General features: G+C 43.0%; 1 protein-coding gene across 1 annotated transcript in view; it reads left to right on the top strand.

Moving 5' to 3' along the window:
• The first annotated feature begins 4,327 nt into the window (after window positions 1–4,327).
• The window catches only part of nmd3 (NMD3 ribosome export adaptor), a 54,097-nt gene continuing 33,341 nt past the window's right edge, over window positions 4,328–25,083 (top strand). The window contains exons 1-4 of the mRNA XM_041205992.1: window positions 4,328–4,591; window positions 6,232–6,309; window positions 19,947–20,081; window positions 22,821–22,917. Of these exons, the coding sequence (XP_041061926.1) occupies window positions 6,266–6,309; window positions 19,947–20,081; window positions 22,821–22,917 (276 nt within the window). The 5' untranslated portion in view covers window positions 4,328–4,591; window positions 6,232–6,265. The remainder of the gene's footprint in view (window positions 4,592–6,231; window positions 6,310–19,946; window positions 20,082–22,820; window positions 22,918–25,083) is intronic.

Raw genomic sequence — 25,083 nt, 5'->3', positions numbered from 1 at the left:
ATGTCCAGCATTCCCCTGTGGATCACCCAGAGCAACTGGACCATCACTGAATGCTAACTATCCTGTAAAACTCCCAGACCCTTCCAAAGATACTTAATCAGGAGGTTGGAATGCCTGACCCCCAACAGAGAGAAGTCAGAAGTCTAGCACTGAATAGACTTCCCCAGGAAGATGAATTGCAAATCCTCCCAAGTCACCTAAACCTTCCCAAATCCCAGGGCCGGACAAGGTCCTTGAGGCTGCCCTGTCCAGGGTTTAAATCACAGAAGAAAATGCTGCAGGGAACAACCATTTCCCCTGCTAGCTGTGTCTGATGTGCCAGTGTGAATGAGAGAATGCATGTTTACTTCTTCACTTCCTATCCTTCCTTCTTAAGACTACATATATATACATAAAAAGATAATTCTCTTTTTTCTCCAACAGGGGAGGCATGCCATGATCAGAAGACAAAAAGCAAAATGTATATATATATATATGTGTAATGTCACCCTAGCTACTTTATAAAATTATTTTCCTTTTAAAATTGACAAATGGCTGGACTGATAAAATGGCCACCACTGACTACATGATGGTAGCTCTGGAAGTTTCTGAGCAGTTTGAAAGTGGACAAAGGCTAACACATCAAACCCCTGGAATGTAACACTCATTGCATTGTATAAATATTCCGGCTAAGCCAACACAAAGGATAGTTGATGAGACGTCTGCACCAGCCAGCTATTGACAAAGGCAGAGCTATTTGTGACTCCTCTTCTCCAATGTTGCTCTAATGGTTCTACAGTTACTGGCTCAAAACACAATGGGTTTTAACAAAAGGCCTCGTTAGGTGAAAAGCTCAACCCAAAACCCCCCCTGTCACATTACTGAGACTTGAGCTGTTTGAATTGCTTTAACTATACAGCTTTCGAACTCTATCTTCAGTGTGCTGTTTAACATTGATGGCAGGCCACACAGAAGCCAGCTCTGGCCAGGTTAGACAACTGGGCCCCATCTAACCTGACTCTGCTGGGAAGATTTTGTACTATCACCTACAGAACTGATTCAATGTCTGTGTGCCTACTTCATCTTGGGACAGCAACACCCCCAGAAAAGCGCATCTTACACCACCAGTCTTCAGACTGTCAAACGCTGCAAAAGAATTCCTTATTGGATTTTGATTCTGGACTCTGGACGCACGTGAAACCAGAATTTTTATTGTCATCATGGTCTCTGCCCTGAACCCCTTTCATTCCCTTATCTCTCTTTATAGTATGAATGCAAAAGGGGCTGACTTTCGAACTCCTTTCCCGCGTTTTGTGTGTGTGTGTGTGTAAAATAAACCACCCTCTTACTTTACCTTATCCTGAGTTTGCGGTGGAGTTATTAATAGAGGATTGGATCACTCCAAGACTAAAGGGTTGAGGGAACTCAAAAATCAAAAATGCCTTTCTGTTTATGGACAGGTGTTGTTGGGAGAAATAAGAGCTGTTCTAAGTTAAACCCCCTCCTGTCCATAACAATATCCTTAACTGGTTCGGTTTTGAGGTGTGCTGGAGATATCAGAGCTCCTTGGATCCTTTCAGGTAAGCCAAGGTAGTAAAGAGGCATAGGATTAAGCTTCTGAAAGGTCAATTCAGGACTGAAGTCAAGAAGAACTTCTTCATGCACTGAATTTCCAGGTGAGGATTGGAGATAAAATCATTACATTCATTCAAGATTCAGTAAGACAATGTGATGTGAAGTTTCTCGTGAGGGGTTTCTCCTGGATGAATGAACTCTGTTGGTCAAATGGTGTCTCTCTTCCCTGTTCATTCTTCTACCCCTTGAGTTGCTGTACAAATTTTTTTCCACTCACTTTTTTTTTTCTGATTTCTCTCCCTTCTTCATGACTTCTTGTTGGAGTAGAATTCTAAGTAGGCTTTCTATATCTCATTGAGGTGGTCATTGTTCATGTGTGAGCCTTTATAGCTATCCTGGCAGACAGTCACTAACTGAACATGGGCCAAGGATTGAATCTAGGACCCACGGGATCTGTTTTGATCAGCTGCTTAGTGGATAGCCTTGTTAAGTCATAGGGGAAGCTGTCAGGATTTACTTTTAATTAACTTCCTTTTAAATCCATCATTAGGTTGATCAACAAGAGAAGCATTTTTACCTTCTTCTAAAGCTTGGGTTTGTCATCCTTTGCTAAATGCAAAGAGTTCCTGTGCTTGAGATTAAACTTAATAATTTTAAACAATAAAATATCTACTTCTGAGCCTGTGACATACCCACTCTCCATTCTGTAGCTGTGACCATTAGATACAATTACACACAATTGGAATCTGGCTGTCAGAAAACAGCTCCACATATTTTTTCAGCTGGTCGAGATTCATGACTTCAAGGATTAATCTGGTCATGTGACAAACCCAACAGAATCAGCTTCTGAAATGTTTATTCAACAACAACACCAATAACTTATATAGCACCTGTAACATAATGAAATGTCCCAAGGCACTTCACAGGTGTATTATCAAACAAAGTATGACACACAGCCACATAAGGAGATGTTAGGTCAGATGACCAAAAACTTGGTCAAAGAGGTAGGTTTTAAGGAAGGTCTTTAAAGGAGGAAAGCAAGATCGAGAGGCGTAAGGTGGGAATTCCAGAACTTGAGGGCTAGGCAATTGAAGGCATGGCCACCAATGCTGGAGCAATTAAAATTGGGGATTTATAAGAGGCCAGAATTAGGGGAGCACAGATATCTTGGAGGATTGTGGGGCTGGAGGGCATGGAGGGATTTGAAAACAAGGAGAAAAATTTTAAAATCAAGATGTTACTTGACTGGGAGCTAATGTAGTTCAGTGAGCACAGGAGTGATAGGGAAACAAGACTTGTGTGATGAGTTAAGACACAGGCAGTAGAGTTTTGGATGACATCAAGTTTGGGTAGAATGACAGAGACCAGCAATGAGTCTGTTGAAATAGTTGAGTTTAGAGTCTATAAAAGCATGAATGGGGGTTTCAGCTGCAGATGAGCAGAGACAGAGGTGAAGTTGGGTGATGTTACTCAGGTAATAGGCCGCCTTAGTGATGGCACAAATAATGAGGTTGCAAGCTCATTTTGGGATGAAATGTGATACCAAGTTGTGAACAGACTGGCTTAATCTCAGACTGTTGCCATGGAGAGGAATGGAATCTGTGGCTAGGGAAGTTTTCTTTGGTGCAGTTTGAAAACAATGGCTTCAGTCTTCCCAATATTTAATTGGATGAAATTTCTTCTTATCTAGGACTGGATGTCAGATGGCAGTCCAATAATTTAGCAACAATGGAGAAATTGAGAGGTGTCAAACTTAGAGGACTCAAAGAATTACTGTCAGCAGTCTTAGATATGCAGCCTCAGCCTGACGGCATTGATGTTTTTTTCAGTCTTTGGAATTATTGGGTATATGGTCCTAGCACCACCTTGGTATGACGATTGATAGATTGACAGGCAATTATTTATCTCACAATGTCCTAAGTTGGTGTGACCTGTGACCAATACAACAGTTTTGAAATTTATAGCCTTTGTCAAATGTTAATATCTGTTGTCGGCTTTTTTGAAAAGCATGTGTCTAAGGCCACAGTGTGAAGTTCTGGCACTTTTTTCATTCTACGTATTCATATGTTTAAAAGCTTGGTTCATTATTCAAATTCCAGAAAAAATGTAGCTCTATCTAGGTGTAACCCATTCAACTTCTAAAAGAAAGATCTGGAAAATTTTCTCCTTGATATTACCTCATAAATCTCACTATTGGTAAACCAAATAAATACACATTTAACTTTACATCTCTTAACACAGTAACCTGGTGGATCTACTTTCATACTTGCCAAAATCTGCCATTGACTAGTCCAGGTTAACACAGCTGGTTAGTATGCCTGCCCTCTTGTCCATGTTTTGAACTTTTGTGTCTGTCTGGGTGACTCTGGGTTACAATTGTACCATGTTCTGTGTAACACAGTTGTTTGGATGCCAATGTAATCTCGAGTTGTGATGGTAACACAGTTTTTGCCAGTATTCCCCTATATTAATTATGGAATTCCACACTGAAAGCTTCAATGTAATTGAACATGGGCTTGGTTCTCCTGGGTGTATTTTTGAGTTCTAACAATTTAGAAACTGTTACCCATTTTTTCCCCAACATGGAAAATTGACTAACAAACATGGATACTTTCGATTTAGTACTAAAATAGAGTTTTAGATAATTAGTTAATGTAAATAAATGAGAATGTCATTTTACTTATAAAGGCGAAATGTTCATTCTCACTGAGTGTAATGACAGGCGCGACATGAACAGCTATTCACAGGAACCGGAAACGTTCAGCGGGGGCTTCGGGGTGGCACATGGTGCCGGTGCTGAGAGGATCAAACCGGAGCCAATCCTCAGCCGGGGAGAATCAAACCGGAGCCAATCCTGAGCCGGGGAGAATCAAACCGGAGCCAATCCCGAGCGAGTTGGTTTGCTGCTTGCAGGTCGGATGAGGCTACTTCGGAAACGGGCCTAGGGAAAGAAAACACAAGCGGCCCCAGTTCGAGCTGTCCTGTCACAGCCTCGTGCTCAGGACCATTGAAAAAAAATCCGCCGCCTGAGACGGGGGTGAGGGCAATGGGACGGACTTGGGGGATGGAGTCGGACTCGGACAGGGACAAGGGCAGGACAAGAGGGGGGAGGGGGGGGTAAAAGGACAAGAGGGGGGAGGGGGGGGTAAAAGGACAAGAGGGGGGAGGGGGGGGTAAAAGGACAAGAGGGGGGAGGGGGGTAAAAGGACAAGAGGGGGAGGGGGGGTAGGAGGGGGAGGGGGGGGTAAAAGGACAAGGGGGGAGGGGGGGGTAAAAGGACAAGGGGGGGGAGCGGGAGGGGGGTAAAAGGACAAGAGGGGGGAGCGGGAGGGGGGTAAAAGGACAAGAGGGGGGAGCGGGAGGGGGGTAAAAGGACAAAAGAGGGGTAAAAGGACAAGGGGGGAGGGGAGGGTAAAAGGACAAGAGGGGGGTAAAAGGACAAGGGGGGGAGGGGGGTAAAAGGACAAAAGGGGGGTAAAAGGACAAGAGGGGGAGGGGAGGGTAAAAGGACAAGAGGGGGGGTAAAAGGACAAGAGGGAGAGGGGGGGTAAAAGGGCAGGACAAGAGGGGGGGTAAAAGGGCAGGACAAGAGGGGGGGGTAAAAGTGCAGGACGAGGGGGGAGGGTAAAAGTGCAGGACGAGGGGGGAGGGTAAAAGTGCAGGACAAGAGGGGGCATGGAGGGGGGTTAACGGGGCAGGACAAGCGGAGGGGTGGAGGGGTGCTAACGGGCCTGGGGGAGGGGGGCTAACGGGGCAGGACATGGGCTGGGGGTTGGGGGGTACGGACAGACGGGTGGGGGCAGGGGTGGATGGGTGGGGGGCAGGGGTGAGGGCTGGGGGGCGCGGTGGGGGGGCAGATGGACTGGGGGCAGGGGTGAGGGCTGGGGGGGGCGGACAGATGGGGGGCATGGGCGAGGTCTGGGGGGATGGACAGACAGACCGGGGCAGGGGCTGGGAGACGGGCCTGGGCTGGAGTGTGGGGAGACGGGCGAGGGCTTGGGAGGGGCGGGGATGGTCGGTGCATGGGCTGGAGGGGGTGAGACGGGTGAGGGCTTGGGAGCGGCGGAGATGGGCGGTGCAAGGGCTGGCGGGGGTGAGACGGGCAAGGGCTTGGGTGGGGGAGATGGGCAGGGCAAAGGCGGGGGGGTGGGAAGGGCTGGGCTGAGGGGGTGTGTAAGGAAGTACTGGGGGATGGGGGGAACGGGCCCTGGGGTCGGGGTTGGGGGGGTGATGCCGTTGGGGGGGGTCGGGGGGATGAAGAATCGGAGGGGGGGGGATGGGTGCGGGGTGTGGGGGTCCGACTGATGGTCGGGGAGGGGTTGGGGTAGTGGGTGAGGAGATCGCTGGGGGAGGAGGGGATTTGGGTTGGGGTGGGGGGCGGACAAGGCTGGTGGGGGAGTACAAGGGTGGTGGGTGAGGAGGGGGTTGGGATGGGGGGAGGACAATGGCGGTGGGGGGGTGCGGTATAGTGTGGGAGACCGAAGGTTGGGCGGTGGGGGGGAACGGGTGGGGCTGGGCGGGGGAGAGACCGGAGGGTAGGTGGTGGTTTGGGGTCGTGGGGAGTTATCGGGTGAGTTGGGCAGGAAGGTGGATTGGAGGAGGAGGAGGAGGGTGATGGCCCGAGCACCTGACTGACCGATTAACTTACTGACTCACTTGTTTTGCTTTCTCTTACAGGTCCGCACACATTGCATTGGTCAACATCGCCAAGATGGAATACATGACAGGACCTGCTGCAAACACCCAGGGACATATGTAAGTTGATTATTTGCTTTAGTTGTAGTATGGTTGAACTTTTATTTTCTTCATTCAATGCTTGATGCTGTAGAAACATGTTCTTTAATCATCATCAAGCTCGGCAGTGTTCAAACCAACTACTGAAGATACATGTGCATTGTGCAATGCCCTTTGTAAGGCCGTAGCCTATCTTACCTAAACTCAATTAATTTGAGCAGATGTTGGCGGGAGCTAAGGCTTGAGAACGCCCATCAGTGTACAAGGCAATGATAGAGATTATCTAAATAAAACATGGAGAGGCAATGTAAACTAAATCAGTGGTTCTGATGGTTCTGAAAAGTTTTTGGTTGCATGCCCAGCCCATGTACAGAGTGTTTTAATAATACTCATAACAAAACAGATATTTACAGAATCACAGAATTATTACAGCACAGAAGGTCGTCATTTGACCTGTGCCGGCTCTCTGAATGAGCAATTCACCTGTTCCCCGACCTTCTCCCCATAACCCTGCACATTCTTCTTTTTCAGATAACAATCCAATTCACACTTGAATGTCTACATTGAATCTGCCTCCACCACACATTAAGGCAGTGTGTTCTTAATTTTAACCATTGGCTGTGTGAAAAAGTTTCTGGTCTCCATTACTTTTGCCAATTACCTTAAATCTGTTCCCTCAATCCTTTGACCAATGAGAACTTTTTTGTCCTATCCACTCTATCCAGTCCCCTCATGATTTTGAATACCTCGATCAAACTTCCTCTCAACCCTTTTCTTTTCCAAGGTAAACCATCCCAGCTTCTCCAATCTGTCTACATAACTGAAATTCCTCATCCCTGGAAACATTGTTGTGAATCTTTTCTGTACTCTCCCTAATGCCTTCACATCTTTGCTAAAGTGTGGTGCACAGAACTGGACACACTACTCCAGTTGAGGCTGAACCAGTGTTATATACAAGTTTAACATAACCTCCTTGTTCTTAAACCCTCGGTCCCTATTAATAAAGCCCATGATACTAATTTGTTGAATCTAATTAGTGTAGCCCCAGTTGAGTTTACTATAATTCAGGGTTCTTGAGTGCAGCTAAGTCAAAAGAGTGGAGCTGAGGGAAATGAGTAAAGACTTGGAGTTTGGCGATTGGGGGAGTAGTTCAGTGAAGGCGTGGAAGGAGGTGTTTGTTTCTTTTTTCTATCTTTCCCACTCTGTAGGAATTGGTTCTTACTCTACTACAGGGAAAGAAGCTAGCCGTTTGGTGAGTATCTGGTAAGTGAGTAAGTTCTATTCTATCCTTAAGGTTTAAAATAGTACATAACTTGCTGTTAAAGTTAATAAAGTATATATTTTTAAAAAATAACATAGGTGATTAATATAAATAAGTAATTATTTAAAACATTTTAAGGATGGCAGGAAAGGTGATGCCTCAAGGTTACAGCATGTGGGAGTTTCTGGTTAATGTGATCCAGGGCAAACATGTCTGCAGTTAAGTGTTTGTTGCTCGAGTAACTTCAGCTCAGAGTCAAAAACAGAATTACCTGGAAAAACTCAGCAGGTCTGGCAGCATCGGCGGAGAAGAAAAGAGTTGACGTTTCGAGTCCTCATGACCCTTCGACAGAACTGTCGAAGGGTCATGAGGACTCGAAACGTCAACTCTTTTCTTCTCCGCCGATGCTGCCAGACCTGCTGAGTTTTTCCAGGTAATTCTGTTTTTGTTTTGGATTTCCAGCATCCGCAGTTTTTTTGTTTTCAGCTCAGAGTCATTGAGCTGGAGGCTGAGTTGCAGACTCTGCGACATATCAGGGAGGGGGAAGTCAGCTGGATGCTTGGTACCAGGAGACAGACACACAGCTTAGAATAGGGTCTTCTGATTTGGTCAGTGGTCAGGGACAGGAGGCTGTGACTATGAGTGAGGCAGGCAAGGGGACCCAGAGTGCAGGAGCACGAGCCTCTGCAGGTGCTCAATAGGTTTGAGGTTCTCTCATCTTGTTTGGCTGAGAGTGGGGGCTGCAGAGTGCATGGGCAAACTGGTCATGGCACCATGGTACAGAAAGCCATTCAAGTGGGGGGAGACAAAAGGAACATAGTGGTAGTAGGGCACAGTATAGTGAAGGGGATTGACACTGTTGTCTGCAGCAAAGAGCAAGAGTCCAGACAGCTGCGTTGCCTGCCCGGTGCCAGAGTTTGAGACATCTGCTCGGGGCTGGAGAGGAACTTACAGTAGGAGGGGGAGGATTCAGTTGTTGTGACCCATGTAGGTACCAATGACATAGGTAGAACTAGGAATGAGGTTCTGCATAGAGAGTATGAGGAGCTAGGCACTAAATTGTAAAGCAGAACATCAAAGGTTATAATCTCTGGATTGTTATCTCAGCTGTTTGTAAATTGGCATAGGGTACCTAAAATTAAAGATGTGAATATGTGGCTGAAAGACTGGTGTGGAAGAAGTGGGTTCCTGTTTGTGGGGCATTGGCACCAATATTGGGAAAAGTTGGCAGGGGGTTGCTATACTGTTGGGATGGCCTACACTTGAACTGTGCTGGGACCAGTGTTCTTACGAACCACATAACTAGGGAAATAGAGAGGGTTTTAAACTAAATAGTGGGGACAAGGGATCAAATGTGGAAAGATGTGGTTATTCAAAGAGTAGAGACAAAGTAAGAGAGGAAAATAGTAATATGGGAAATGAGGATTGGAGAATGGCAGGAAGGGACAGAGAGAAAATCTAGAAAGCACAAAGAATCGAGACTAGTATATTCTTTTTGTTATCTTTGTAACATCTAAAGGCTCTATCTGAATGCACATAGCATTCATAACAAAGTAAATGAATTGATAGTGCATGTTGAAGTAAATAAATATGATTTGATAGTCATTCTGGAGACCTGGCTGCAGGATGACAAAGACCAGCTCCTGAATATTGAGGGGTATATGACATTCAATAAACATAGGAAGCTAGGTAAAGGTGGAGGGGTAGCACTGTTAATCAAGGATGGCATTTGTGCAATAGGTAGAGATGACTTTGGTTCAGGAGGCCAGAATGTAGAATTGGTTTGGGTGGAGATGAGGAATAGTAGGGGAAAGAATTCACTAGTGGGAGTGGTCTCCAGACCCTCTAACAGTAACCACAATGTAGGATAAAATAAAGCAGAAATATTGGGTGCTTATGATAAACGGACAGCAATAATTATGGGTGACTTTAATCTATATATAAACTGGAAAATTAAGATTGGCAGTAGTAGCCTGGGTGAGGAGCTCATAGAATGCTTTCAAGAGCTTTTTGTAGAGCAGTACATTCTTGAACCAATCAGAGAGCAGGTTATATTAGACTTGGTATTGTGTAATATGACAAGATTAATTAATGACCTCAGAGTTAAGGTTCCCCTAGGTAGCAGTGACCACATATGATTGAATTCTACATCCAATTTAAAGGAGGGGAAGAGTGGTTCTAAGACTAGAATGTTAAACTTAAATAAGGGCAACTATGGGCATGAAAGCTCAGCTAGCTGAAGTGAACTGGGAAATTCGGCTAGGGGATAGATCAATAGAGATGCACTGGTAGACATTTAAGGGGATATTTCAGAATATTCAGAATAAGTATATTCTTATTATAAAGAAAAATTCTAAAGGGAGGATCCATCATCCATGGTTTATATTCTGACTAGACAATTACTAAAATGTTAATCAGGAGCAAGAAATTAGAATATGAGAGGATGTTAACTAGAAATGTAAAAATGGATAGCAAGAGCTTCTACAGATATTTACACAGGGAAAGAATAGGTAAAGTGAGTGTTGGTCCTCTAGAGAGTGACAGTGGGGAGTTAATAAGGAAGTGGCAGATGAAATGAACAAATATTTTGCCTGTCTTCACTATAGAGGATTCAAAAAAATATTCTAGTAATATCAGCAAATTGGGATGTGAAGGGGAGAGAAGAACTTGGTGAAATTACAATCACTAGAGAAGCAGTACTGAGCAAACTGATGGGAGCTGCGGGCTAACAGGTCTCTGGGTCTAGATGGATTTCACGCTTGGGTCTTAAAAGAGGTGGCTAATGAGGTTGTAGGTGCATCAGTGTTAATTTTCCAAAATTCCCTAGATTCTGGAAAAGTTCCATCAGTCCGGAAAGTAGCAAATATAACCCCTCTATTCAAGAAGGGACGGAGGCATAACACAGGAAACTATAGGCCAGTTAGCTTGAAGTCTGTCATGGGGAAGGTGTTAGAATTGATCATTAAGGAGGTTATAGCTGGGCACTTAGAAAAGGTAATTGCAAAGAGTCAGAATGGTTTTGTGAAACGGATATTGTATTTAACCAATTTATTAGAGTTCTTTGAAGGAATATGTGTTGTGGATAGAGGGGAGCCTGTAGATGTGCTGTACTTGAATTTCCAGAAAGCATTTGATAAGCTGCCATATCAAAGTTATTGTGGAAGATAAAAGCTCATCATGAGGGGGCAACATATTAGCCTGGATAGAAGATTGGCTGGCTGACAGAAAACAGAGTATACGTAAATGGGTCTTTGTCAGATTGGCAGGATGTGACAAGCGGAGTCCCGCAAGGGTCTGTGCTGAGCCTCAGAATTTACACCAATGACTTAGATAAGGGGAGCGAATGCATGGTAGCTAAATTTTCAGACGATGCAAAGGTAGGTAGGAAAGTATGTTGTGAAGAAGACTTGAGTTTGCAGATGGATATAGATAGGTTAAGTGAGTGGGCTAAAATCTAGCAGATGGAGTATAATGTGGGAAAAGGTGAAGTTAACTTTGGCAGGAAGGGTAAAAAAGCAGAGTATTGCTTAAATGGAGAACGACTGGAGAATTCCAAGGTGCAGAGGAATCTAGGTGTTCTTTTGCATGAGTCACAAAAAGTTAGTGTGCTGGTACAGCATGTAGTCAAGAAGGCTAATGGAATGCTATCCTTTACTAGGAGAGGAATTGAGCATCAAAATAAGGATGTTTTGCTTCAGTTACACAGGGCATTGATCATCTCGAATACTGTGTGCAGTTTTGGTCTCCTTATTTAAGGATGTAAATGCATTGGAGGCAGTTCAGAGGAGGTTTACAAGATTTATTCTGAACCCCCCCCCCCACAGTTGGCCAGCAACTGTGTTTGTGATTTTTGAATGGAAACCTTGGGATATCTTTCAAAGTACAGCTCTCTCCTCCTGTATTGGCAAAGCCTCTAATTAAACTGCCTGGGGGCCAGGTACAGTTTCTGAAATGGTAAATCTGTTTGCTGCTCTTAGCCACCTCTTTTATTCACAAAGAGGAATTTCAAGCTAGGCCCAGCTTGTTTCTTTTGGCTAATCCACCACCTCATTTCCTGGGTATTCCACCCTCCTATCAGGCCTGTTTATCGAACAGTTGCTGGGTGAATTCATATTGAATGCTCCACTTGCAGCTGCACTCGCTCTTGAAAGATTTCATGTGTCCTATTTCGGTGTCAGACTTGCAAATGGCTTGGGCCGTATTTATGATATTGACCAGTGAAGGTGGGCTTGCAAAAGGGATTTTGTCTTCAATGGAATGACAAGTAACCTTCTACCTGTTGCCTATTTCCAATAAGTAGATGATACATTTGCTATATTTGAATCTGCAGCTGCATGTAAGAATTTTCTTACACACCTGAATGGGCTCCATCCTGCACTCAAATTCACCTTTGAAATGGAGTAGTCAAACAAGCTCCCTTTCCTCGACGTGCTAGCTTAGAAATATGCCAATGGTTCTCTACTACTAGCCACCGCAAGATCTCCTTTACTGGCCAATATATGGGTTGGGTTCCTACAGGTCCACGCGCTATAAGATTAACCTTATCAGCAACCTCATCAATAGGGCCCCAGCTATTTGCTCACCATACAAGCTTGATGATGAAATAGGACACATCAAAATTATCCTGCGGGATAACAGTACCTTGGTCAGATCATTGCTCATTGTAAATTGCACAGACTCGTGAATGGGCTTAAAGACATCACATTTGCTCCTGAAAAGTGCCCAGACTCCCTTGGATTACCCTGGAAAGGAAACCTGTCTCAAAACTTTGAACGACAGGGGAAGCTAGCTGTTTCATGCTGTTGCTATGCCGTGGCAACACAAATAGTATTCTCCACTAACAGGATACTGCTGTCAAGCTGAAATCAATGTTCTGCCTACCACACAAGTGAGCAATGTGGTAGATAAATTTGTGTTGATGTGATGCCAGGTATGTAGGCCACATGCCCTATCAACCGTGGATCATATCAAATAGCACAACGTAGCGCAACAGGCAAAGTACTGTCTGCACTCAGCCAGCCCAGGTTTGCAAAACTCAGAACATAGTGTCCAATATTAGATGAGATTCTGCGATTGGGCAACACTTACCAAACAACCCTGATTGTGCTAAGAATTGCACTAATAACCAATTTAAGATTATCAGCCGGGCTCAGTGTGGGTTACTTAGGCATATATAGAAGCTACATATATTCTCATGCAGGGCCCTGTTTTCTGCAAACAGAAGGAACATGCCCATGCGTTGCACCTTTTTCAACTAAACAAAAGCTTAGGGAACAGGCATTACCTGGTTCATTCCTCATGGCAATGTTTTTATCAATTCGTGTCGACTTGCCTGGTTTGAATATAAACAAAAGCTTGGCAGTTGACTGTTCCCTGGTGCATTCCCCATGGCAGTGCCACTAATCAGTGTCCACTTGCCAACCAGTCAGCACCCTCTTGTCATGCAGTGTAAATTTTTGTTCCCTTTAAGATTTGGTATTCTTGAGATTCTGTCCTAATGAGTGCAAGACAAAAACTTTTGACAGGACGTCACTTTTTTTTCAGCAATACTCCAGTTCTATACTACCAAGTGACTATTTTGTAAATAGAGCATTGAGTGCAAGAACAAGGAAGTCACGCCGAGCCTTTACAAATCACTGGCTAGGTCTCAGCTGGAGCATTGCTTTTAATTCTGGGCACTATTTAGGAAGGTTGTCAAAGTTTTCAAGATGGTACAGCGGAGGTTTACCAGGTGATTCCAGGGATAAGACTTCAGTTATGTGGCGAGACATGCCTAACCTTAGTGGCATACTTGACCAAGAGATGAGCTTCTGACCAGACATCCGTGCCATCACAAAGATCCCCCATTTGTACATCAGTAATATTGCTTGATTCTGGCCTTATCTCAGCTCAATTGCTGCTCAAACCCTCATCCATGGCTTTGCTACCTCTCGATTTGACTATTTCAATGCATTCCTACCTCTCGTTCTCTCTTCCCTCCTTTAAAACTTTCAAACCTTGATTAACCTTTTGGTTATCTGTCCTAATATTGTATTTATGTGGCTTGGTGTCAAATTTTCCTTTTAACCCTCCTGGAAAGCAGCTTGGGATGTTTTATTACATTTAAGATGTTATATAAATAAAAGTTGTTAATGAGATTAGAAAAGCTGGGATTCTTCTCGTTAGTGGCAGCTATGGCTCAGTTGGCTGGTAGCATTCTTGTCTCTGAGTCTCAACATTCCAGGTTCAAGTCCCACTCCAGGACTTAAACACAAATCAAGGCTGAATGCTCAAGTACAGTACTGAGAGAATGTTGCACTTCCTGATGAAACATGAAACCGAAGTCCTGTCTGCCCTGCAGAGTTGAATGTAAAAGATCCCATGATGCTATTCGAACAAGAACAAGGGAGTTATCTCCGGTGTCTTGGTCAATTAACATTACAAAATAGCATTTTACTTGGTCATTGTCATATTGCTGTTTGTAGGAGCCTGCTCTGTGAAAATGTGTTGCCAAATTTTCTACAATACAACTGTGACTGTACTTCAAAAGTACTTCATTGTCTGTAAATTGCGTTGAGACATCTGGTAGTCATGAAAAGTGCTATATAAACACAAATCACAATTTTTTTTTAAGAGCCAAAAAGGTTAAAGGGACTCCTAATAGAGGTATTCAAAATTGGGGAGTTTTGATGGAGCAAAGTTGGGAATCACTGTTTCCTCTGGCAAGTGGATTGACAACCAGAGGTCATAGACTTAAAGTAATTGGCAAAAGAACTAGAGGGGAAGTGAGAAATTATTTAACAAAATGTTTTGATACGGAATGTGCCACCAGAGAAGGTGGAATCCGTTTAGACTAGAACTTTCAAAAGGCAATTGGAGATACATTTTATGAGAATTAATTTGAAAGATTATGAGGAAAGCTGGGTTGAGGGACTAAATAGAGCAGCTGTTTCAAAGAACTGCCACAGACATGCTGGGCTGAATGGCTGGCTCCCTTCTGTGCTGTATCTAAGAAAATTGTGACATTTCCTAAAGCAGTGCATTGGTGAGCTCGACATCGCTTGTCCAATTATGTGCAGCAGTCATTAGACCTGTTTTTCAACCAGGGTTCCCAGGAATCCAAAGATTCCGCGAGAATCCCTAAAGGATTCTGCACAATTTTCAGGTCACTCAAAAATTGTACCAAATTTTTCAAGATATTTTGTTTTTAAATTTAATGAGAAATATTTCTTTTTGCATTTTCATTCATTCAATAATGTTTTACTTTGTTTTCATTTTTGTTCTATAATATACAGATGGAGAGGAGGGGGGCGAGAGGGTTGGGGTTTCACAGAATCTCACTACGTAATATATAGGGTTCCTTTTTTTCAGAAAAAGCTGACAACCATTGCTCTAGACATTCACTTGCAGGAACTGAGTGGGAACAATTAGCCTGCAGTAATTTGTCTGTCCTCCAGGTCTGATTTATGAGTTTAACTTAAGTTCTAGAGGAATTAGAACTTGCATGCCAATTATTTGTGTGTCCCCACGCTTATCATCATTGGTTATCTCTCGATTTGAGTCGCATGTTTCTGTCATGGGTCTTCATTTTTTTGTTCATTTCTAGGATGTGAGCATCACTGGCTAGGCCAGCATTTATTGCCCATCCCTAATTGCCCTTGTTCAGAGTGCATTTAAGAGTCAACCCATTGCTGTGGGTCTGGACTCACATGTAGGCCAGACCAGGTAAGGATGGCAGATTTCCTTCCCTAAACACATTCCAGAATCTCCTCTTCAGCATATGTGAGAGGTGGAATATTTGACTGATCAGGTGTGAGTAGTTATGAGTTTCATTTTGGCAGCATTAAAGGACAGACCGATTTTCTTGTATGCAGAATTGAAGAAATTGAGAGTCGTTTACAAATCTGATGCAGAGTGAATAATGACACTGCAGTCACCTGCAATCTGTAGATCTTCTCTGTGGATTGCCACATTGACATGGTGGAGAGGCTTTTGCACTTCAACAATCCCTTGAGCAATACCATTGCGGTATCCATGCTCCTGTTAGGCCACCCATGGTGGCAAGGTTGGAGGGAGGTGGCAGACAAAATGTGGTCAAAAAAAGTCCTCAAAGGCAGAACAGGTGAAGGAAAACTGTTCCTCTCACTGGCTGTGTAGGTGGAAGAAGGCTGTAGCAGTAAGGTATTCCTGGTCGTCGTCGTTTAACACAGCACTGAAATTTGATCACCAACCCATCAAGATCTTGTGGACAATGATAGTGCCCCATGGTCCCCATGTTAAATAAAGCCATGTGCAAGCTTCTACCTGGGTCCATTTGCCAAGTCCTGTGGTGATGGAGAATTGGCAATGGGGACAGGGCTGTGAACCTGGAAGTCCTGAGTCAAGATTCTGCACACAGGCAACAGATGCACGAAGGTTGTTAGACATCTGCGTTGGGATAGTGTTTTTGGGCAGAAGCATCTGCGACTGAGCAGTTCTCTTCAGGGTATCCTCTGCTCACTCCAAATGTGGAGGGGGTTAGAAAAGGTGCCCTAAAAAATGGCTCTGCCACTTTAGAACCATGGAAAAATTCTCGCGCTCTCCCTCGGGCGCCCGCGCTCTCTCCCCCCCCACCTGCGCTCCATCGCGCTCCTGCCTGACTAATATTCTGCATGATGAATACTGCCATCCCTCCTCTTTTCAATAGTGAACTGTATTTTCATACTACAGTGGCATGGTATAAAGTATTGTTCATCAGGGGGTCGATATCCTGGACTTAGGTACACAGGACATGAAACTCAGAATCGTCGTAAACAATAAGGATAGGAACACACTTCAAGAGGCGGTAGACTGCTGGAATGGGCAGTTAGATGGCAAATGAGATTTAACATGGGCAAGTGATAGAATAAGAAGTGGTAGAAAGAATAAGAACTAAATGATACAACTTTAAAGGATGCAGGGAGAGAGATATTTGGGGGTGTATATATAAATCTTTGAAAGTGATAAGGCAAATTGAGAAGCTTTTAAAAACCAATGTGATCCTTGAGTTTATTGATTAGAGTATAAAAGAAATTAATTTATGATGGAACAAATAAGGAGAAACCTTTTCCAGTGGCATAAGGGTTGGTAATCAGTGGACAAAGGTTTATGGTGAATGGCAAAGAAAACAGCGGGAACGTGAGAAAATATTTTCTTTACACAGTGAATCATTGTTGTCATCTGGGATGCACTGTCAGAAAGGGTGGTGGAAGTTGATTCAGTAACTTTTCAGAGATTTGGATCAATACTTGAAGGGAAAGAAAAAGAGGATTGTGGGAAAAATTTAATAGCTGTACCAAAGAGCTAGCACTGGAACAATGGACCAAATGGCTGCCTCCTGTGCTGTGCTTTCCATGATCATATAAAGCCATATGATAGTGAATTTCATAAGGGACTTGGTGGAAGAGTTCTGGAAGCCCTGGAACTATGGCATAAATGATATTTATGATTTCCTGAGTGTTCATGGCTCTTCTGAAATTACAGTAGACAATCTAGAGAACTTAAAAACAAAAAAACTGCGGATGCTGGAAATCCAAAACAAAAACAGAATTACCTGGAAAAACTCAGCAGGTCTGGCAGCATCGGCGGAGAAGAAAAGAGTTGACGTTTCGAGTCCTCATGACCCTTCGACAGAACTTGAGTTCGAGTCCAGGAAAGAGCTGAAATATAAGCTGGTTTAAGGTGTGTGTGTGGGGGGCGGAGAGATAGAGAGACAGAGAGGTGGAGGGGGTTGGTGTGGTTGTAGCGACAAACAAGCAGTGATAGAAGCAGATCATCAAAAGATGTCAACAACAATAGTACAATAGAACACATAGGTGTTAAAGTTAAAGTTGGTGATATTATCTAAACGAATGTGCTAATTAAGAATGGATGGTAGGGCACTCAAGGTATAACTCTAGTGGGTTTTTTTTTATTTTTTTTATTTTATATAATGGAAATAGGTGGGAAAAGGAAAATCTTTATAATTTATTGGGAAAAAAAAGGAAGGGGGAAACAGAAAGGGGGTGGGGATGGGGGAGGGAGCTCACGACCTAAAGTTGTTGAATTCAATATTCAGTCCGGAAGGCTGTAAAGTCCCTAGTCGGAAGATGAGGTGTTGTTCCTCCAGTTTGCGTTGGGCTTCACTGGAACAATGCAGCAAGCCAAGGACAGACATGTGGGCAAGAGAGCAGGGTGGAGTGTTAAAATGGCAAGCGACAGGGAGGTTTGGGTCATTCTTGCGGACAGACCGCAGGTGTTCTGCAAAGCGGTCGCCCAGTTTACGTTTGGTCTCTCCAATGTAGAGGAGACCACATTGGGAGCAACGAATGCAGTAGACTAAGTTGGGGGAAATGCAAGTGAAATGCTGCTTCACTTGAAAGGAGTGTTTGGGTCCTTGGACGGTGAGGAGAGAGGAAGTGAAGGGGCAGGTGTTGCATCTTTTGCGTGGGCATGGGGTTGTGCCATAGGAGGGGGTTGAGGAGTAGGGGGTGATGGAGGAGTGGACCAGGGTGTCCCGGAGGGAGCGATCCCTACGGAATGCCGATAAGGGGGGTGAAGGGAAGATGTGTTTGGTGGTGGCATCATGCTGGAGTTGGCGGAAATGGCGGAGGATGATCCTTTGAATGCGGAGGCTGGTGGGGTGATAAGTGAGAACAAGGGGGACCCTATCATGTTTCTGGGAGGGAGGAGAAGGCGTGAGGGCGGATGCGCGGGAGATGGGCCGGACACGGTTGAGGGCCCTGTCAACGACCGTGGGTGGAAAACCTCGGTTAAGGAAGAAGGAGGACATGTCAGAAGAACTGTTTTTGAATGTAGCATCATCGGAACAGATGCAACGGAGGCGAAGGAACTGAGAGAATGGGATGGAGTCCTTACAGGAAGCGGGGTGTGAGGAGCTGTAGTCGAGATAGCTGTGGGAGTCGGTGGGTTTGTAATGGATATTGGTGGACAGTCTATCACCAGAGATTGAGACAGAGAGGTCAAGGAAGGTAAGGGAAGTGTCAGAGATGGACCACGTGAAAATGATGGAGGGGTGGAGATTGGAAGCAAAATTAATAAATTTTTCCAAGTCCTGACGAGAGCATGAAGCAGCACCGAAGTAATCATCGATGTACCGGAGAAAGAGTTGTGGAAGGGGGCCGGAGTAGGACTGCAACAAGGAATGTTCCACATACCCCATAAAGAGACAGGCATAGCTGGGGCCCATGCGGGTACCCATACCCACATGTCTGTCCTTGGCTTGCTGCATTGTTCCAGTGAAGCCCAACGCAAACTGGAGGAACAACACCTCATCTTCCGACTAGGGACTTTACAGCCTTCCGGACTGAATATTGAATTCAACAACTTTAGGTCGTGAGTCCCCTCCCCCATCCCCACCCCCTTTCTGTTTCCCCCTTCTTTTTTTTTTCCCAATAAATTATAAAGATTTTCCTTTTCCCACCTATTTCCATTATATAAAAAAAAACCCACTAGAGCTATACCTTGAGTGCCCTACCATCCATTCTTAATTAGCACATTCGTTTAGATAATATCACCAACTTTAACTTTAACACCTATGTGTTCTATTGTACTATTGTTGTTGACATCTTTTGATGATCTGCTTCTATCACTGCTTGTTTGTCGCTACAACCACACCAACCCCCTCCACCTCTCTGTCTCTCTATCTCTCCGCCCCCCACACACACACCTTAAACCAGCTTATATTTCAGCTCTTTCCTGGACTCGAACTCAAGTTCTGTCGAAGGGTCATGAGGACTCGAAACGTCAACTCTTTTCTTCTCCGCCGAATCTAGAGAACTTCTCTGGGAATCCAACTCCATGAGCTCCTGTTTGGCCTCAAGGCTATATCCCTTCCAGCTGTTTTGCTCTTAACCTCAGAATATCTTAGCAACAGTAGGACAGAGAAATGCCTTCATTGTTTCATATTCTGGCCTAGTGTCCTGTCATTTGATCGTATTAGCTATGGCTTTTATGCTTTAAAATGTCAAGTCGAGTCATTTTTGCATAATTTTCACCTTCCATAGGATCATTTTCTATTACTGAGAGTATGAAAATGTTATTAAAAGTTGGAAGTGAAAATAAGGCTATAATCATGGATAAACTGTTGGAGTATGTTGAAGCCATCTGAGCCCTTAGACTAAATTGTATTGTCCCATTACTCATAACTCAACTATTCATATCATCAAGATTTAAAAAACAGTGGTGGCAAATTAAGGTAGCTAACTAGTATCGCAAAATTAAGATTATAATCTGATCAGTTTTCTTCTTTTGCAGGTTACAAGAAAATATACTGCCATTCAATATCTAATTAGTAGACTGGATATTTGGACTGTTCAAAAGTACACTTTTTATGTGTTTGGTAAACTGTGGATAATCTCTTAGATGTATTAAAATTCAGTTGGTTTGCTTCCGTTCTCAGCCTATGCTGCCAGTGTGGTGTTCCCATCTCCCCAAATCCTGCAAACATGTGCGTTGCCTGCTTGCGAACCCAAGTTGACATCACGGAAGGAATCCCGAAACAAGTAAATGTTCATTTCTGCAAACAATGTGAAAGGTAATGGTTGTGGACTAGAATTAATTTGTACTATTTTTGGCCAATCTAAGATGTGTGTTTATATGATAATGGCATTGAAATGCACACTTTTCCGCTAACTTGAACGTAGAGTGTTGGTCTGCTAAGGAAAAACTAGGTGCTTCCCTAAAAGAGATTAATTTAGAAGAATTGATGTTTTTGTGCTAGATGTTTCATAGAGAGTAGTTCAGAGTAATTTTAGAATTGCTTGCCTGTTGGTTCTTATCTGGAATGACAGTGCAAGGTGGAGGGTTTATAGTCCTGGCTGAATGTAAACTTGTCTAATTTTTTTTGTAGGGGGTATTTACTTGTTAGAAAAGTATCCTATTCTGTTGTGAATTAGTAGCAATAAGAATTTTTTGAGAGCTGATGTTTCGGTATAGACATTGGTGAAACAATTAAGAATCAGTAATTCTTAAAAATGAGTTGTTAGTTTAATTCAATCAATCCATCAGCAGATCTGAGTTTAAAATATGCAAATATCATTACATTTATCATTTTTCTGCTTTGGATTGCCTGATTGCTGATTCGTTTACTCAGACATCTGAAATGAAGGCCAAGATCTTCCGCGGAGCGGCAGTCATCATTGGATTGCCACTCTGCTTGAACTTATCCACGCCTCGACACTGCTCTTCTTTTCTTGCCAAGTCTTCTGAGCCTGGCTTCTCTAGAAATGCAGAAGGCAGTGTCCCTCTGAGACCTCCATCGCAATGCTATAATGTCAGGGGACATGCCCTCTTTTTATGGCACTAGCCACCATATGGTAAGTTTGAAGGATTAGTGAGGATGTTAGTGAATGGATGGATGAGTGAATAGATAAGGTGGGTCAGGTAAGTCAGCAGGTAGGTGAGGTAGCAGATGGGTGAAGTGGGGAGGGGTAGTCAGTTTGGGGGCTAGTCAGATTGGGTTGGGCGGTGAATGGAGATGGTTGAGGGGAAATTGGGGGAGTGGGGTGTTAGTGTGAGGGACTGAGGGGTCAGTTCTGTGGTTACCCAGGAGTAACTATTCAAGTAAGTCCCACGAATTGTTCGAAGTCTCCAACTCTAGTTCAGAGTCGGTGATTTTTGCATAGGGCCCCAGGTAGGGGAATTTCCCATCGCAAGTTTAAACTCCCTGGGCAATTCCCACGAAAGTCAGAGCCTTGGACTTCCCAAGGTACCGATGTGCATCTTGGGTTGTTTGTCCAGCCTCAGAAGATCTGGAGATCGGAAGATCTGAGCTAATGTTTCACTTTTTGTCAGCTACCTTGGCATTGTTGAGGAGTAAATTGGTGAGATAGATTTTAGAAAGATTGAGCTGAAAAGATTTGATGAACCTGTAGCTTTTCTCAGGTATTTAAATTTGAGTATTGCTGAAAAAAGAGACATGTCAAAGCTCATCAGGACACTTCACACTTCAATAAGCACAAGGCAAAAAGTTTTGACGTCCCATTTTCAGCAGTACTCAAGTTCTGTACTACCAAATGACTACTTGTATTTACATTTTATACTTTGTCAATTATGAATTACTATAAACTTGTATATAAATAATTTTCCACTGATTCAAATATACATGTACAAACCTTTAACTATTTGGAGATATCACATGTTTTCTAGCTGAAAACAATTATTCAGTCACTTAATTTTCAGGACAATAAAATTTCCTGTGTATTCGAGATCATTCTTTACAAATATGTTTATAAAGAATGGTAAATAATTCTCCATTGTTAGAAGTTAAATTTGGTTTCTTCCTTTTATAATCTAAAATTGTTTTTATATTAAATGGAAACTAAATTGAGGTTTATCTGCCAATGCCATTATATCTCCTGGAATAATACAACACTCTGGTTAAATGCTACATTTTCCAAACCGATTGATACTCTCCAACAGCAACCGACCAGTGGAGTACAAAATATACCAAAGCTTTTTGCTTTGGCCTATGTTCATTGGCTAATTCAGCCAGTCATATACCAACATATATAGTTATCACCTCTTTCCAACAATCCTGTTCGGTTCTCTTATTCTACAGTTCGGGTGATATTAACCAAAATCATTATTTGAAATTTTGCCGCAAAGATAAAGTTGCTTTCAATCAACCAGCTCTGAGCTATGAGGAATCTGATTTTTAAAAAAATTCACATTGTAATGGCTACTTACCTGAAAAAAATTATCTTGAGTTGAATTAAAAGTCAGAACAATTATGAAAAGTGATATGGAAAAAGCACTTAGCTGGATCTGTATAACATATTCTTAAATTGTATTGAACATGGTGCCCTTGTGACTTTTTTTTGCCAAAAGAAGCTTGAGTCTTATGTTGAACCTGAGTAAATGTTATTAATAGTGTCTTTCTTTTTAAGCTAAGTCAGCTATGTGTCTCATGCATGCAGAAAACCATTGCAATGCTTAATAGTGCCCCAGCTTAGCTATGTAAGATGCTTACTCTCCAGAAAGATAACTTACTCAGCTAAGTCCGATGTGTTAGGTGCAGAATGAAGACTTGTGAATTGAAGTATTTACAATGATGCTTTTAGAATTGAACTAGCTAAAACGTTTACCAGCAGATGACACTTGTAACTACCCTCTGTTTGCTCATTCGGAATCTATCTATTCACTGGTGTGCAATATTTCCAGGAGTTGTGTTGGACAAATATCAGCCCTGATTGACAAATCTATTAATAATTGGTGGCTTGATAATTTCCTAGTTTAATTAACTCAGATGTTGACTTTTGGTTTTGCTCCACAGATATCTTCAGCCTCCAGGAACTTGGATACAGTGTGCATTGGAATCAAGAGAACTTCTAACTTTATGCCTTAAAAAACTAAAGTCCCCTTTGACCAAAGTTAGTAGACAGGATCATATGGCAAAATGGATGTTTCTTTTTCAGGTTTTGCTTTTCAGGGATGATCATTTAATTGCAGTCAAAATATTTATGCTTCATAGATTAAAGTTGTAGTTATATTACTATGCAGTAAAAGATATTAGTCATTGAGTTCAAACCTGTCTTATCAAAATCCTTTGATAATGGCACTGTTTGAATATCTTCCACAGTTGCCCATGAACACCAGCAATCGCTTCTCACATTAGCTGCAGTAATTATTGCACTAATATCATTGCTGATTTACCAGTGATTTAGAATTCTATTTTCTCAACTGCTGTTGCCTATCATTTAAAAATTCCCTTGTCTTTTCAGCGTGCCCTCTAAATACTTATTCTTAAACATATTTAAAGTACAAGCATGCTTCTATCTTTAATCTGAAAGTGCTGTTTCTGTAAATTTCTTATGCTGAATTTTGCAAAGTACAACTGGGACATGTCAGAATATTGACTTGAGTAAGAGGAAAGTAAATGCAGTTGTTTTATTGATTTGATTTTTGAATGTTTGTATTCAAGCAATGAGTACTGATAAACCCACAATTTTAAAATTCTCATCCCTGTATCAAATTCTGTCATGGTCTCACCCCTCCCTATCTCTGTAATCTCCTCCAGTCCTAAACCTTTTGAGATATCTACACTTCTCCAATTCTGGCTTCTTGAGCATCCACAATTTTTATTGAACTAACATTGGGTGGCCATGCCTTCAGTCACCAAGGATCTGAGTTCTAGAATTCCCTCCCTAAACCTTTCCAGCAGTAGTCGTTCAGTAAGGCATTAACAAAACAAGAGTTTTGAAATCCTGCTGAGTTTTTTAGCAGCATCATTGACTTCTATTTATATAGTGGATTTAATGAGTAAAACAACCCAAGTAGTTTCACATGTATTATCAAATAAAATTTGACACTGAGCTATATAAGGTGATATTAGAACCCTAAACAAAAGGTGGGTTTCCAGGAGTGTTGTCAAGGACGAAAGCAGGGAACTGAATAGATTTAGGGAGGGAATGCTAGAGCTTAGTCCTTGGTAACTGAAGGCATGGCCACCAATGTTAGTTCATTCAAAATTATGGATGCTCATGAAGCCAGAATTGGAGGAGTGTAGATATTTCAGCAGGTTTAGGGCTCGAGGAGTTTGGAGCTAAGGAGGGTTGAGACCATGCAGGAATTCGAAAGAAGGATGAGAATTTTAAAATTGAGGTCTTTCTTAACTGGGAGTCAATGCAGGCCAGTTAGCCCAAGGGTGATGGGTGAACAGGACTTAAGACGTGGGCAGCAGAGGTTTTGCTGGCAACAAGTTTATGCAGGGTAGAATGTCAGAGGCCAGCCAGGAGTGCATTGGAATAATTACGTCTAGAGGCAACAAAGGCTCAGTTGAAGGTTTCAACAGCAGATGAGCACAGGCAAGGGTGGAATCAGGCAATGCAATGGACTGGAAGTTGGCAGTTTTGCTGATGGTGCAGATATGTGGATCTGAGGCACATCTTGGGGTTAGATATGACACCATAGTTGCAAGCCGTCTGGTCTAGTGTTACATTTGCCAGGGAGAGGGATGGAGTCAGTGGCTAGAGAACATAGTTTGTGATGGGGATGTAAAAACAATAGCTTTGGCCTTGCCAATATTTATATGGAGAACATTTTTGCTCATCCAGTACTTGATGTTAGGGCAATGTGACAATTTAGCAACAGTGGAGGTGTTGAGCGAGGTGATGGTAAGGGAGAGCTGGGTGCTGTCAGTGAACGTGTGAAAACTAACGTGTTATTTTTGGCTGCTGATGCCAAGGGTTAGCATGTAGATGAAAAATAGGAAGAGGGTGCTGAAAGATCCTTGGGGGCGATCAGAGGTAACAGAGTGGGAGTCAGAAGAGAAGCCATTGCAAGCGATTCTCTGGCTATGACTGGATAGATGAGAAGGGATCTAGGTGAATGCAATCCAAGCCAGCTGGATGACTCTGGAGAGATTTTGGAGACTTATAATATGGTCAACTGTGCCAGAGGCTGCACATGGGTTGAGAAGGACAAGGAGGGATAGTTTATCTTTGTCACAGTGATGTAGGTTGCCACTTGTGACCTTGATAAGAGCTGTTGTAGAAACCTGATGGCAGGAATTCAAACTATCGATTGGCAGAAGTAAG

The sequence above is a fragment of the Carcharodon carcharias genome, chromosome 2 (assembly GCF_017639515.1).
Source record: "Carcharodon carcharias isolate sCarCar2 chromosome 2, sCarCar2.pri, whole genome shotgun sequence".
In the NCBI taxonomy this organism is placed as follows: domain Eukaryota; kingdom Metazoa; phylum Chordata; class Chondrichthyes; order Lamniformes; family Lamnidae; genus Carcharodon; species Carcharodon carcharias.
This window is presented reverse-complemented; position numbering and strand designations above follow the sequence as displayed.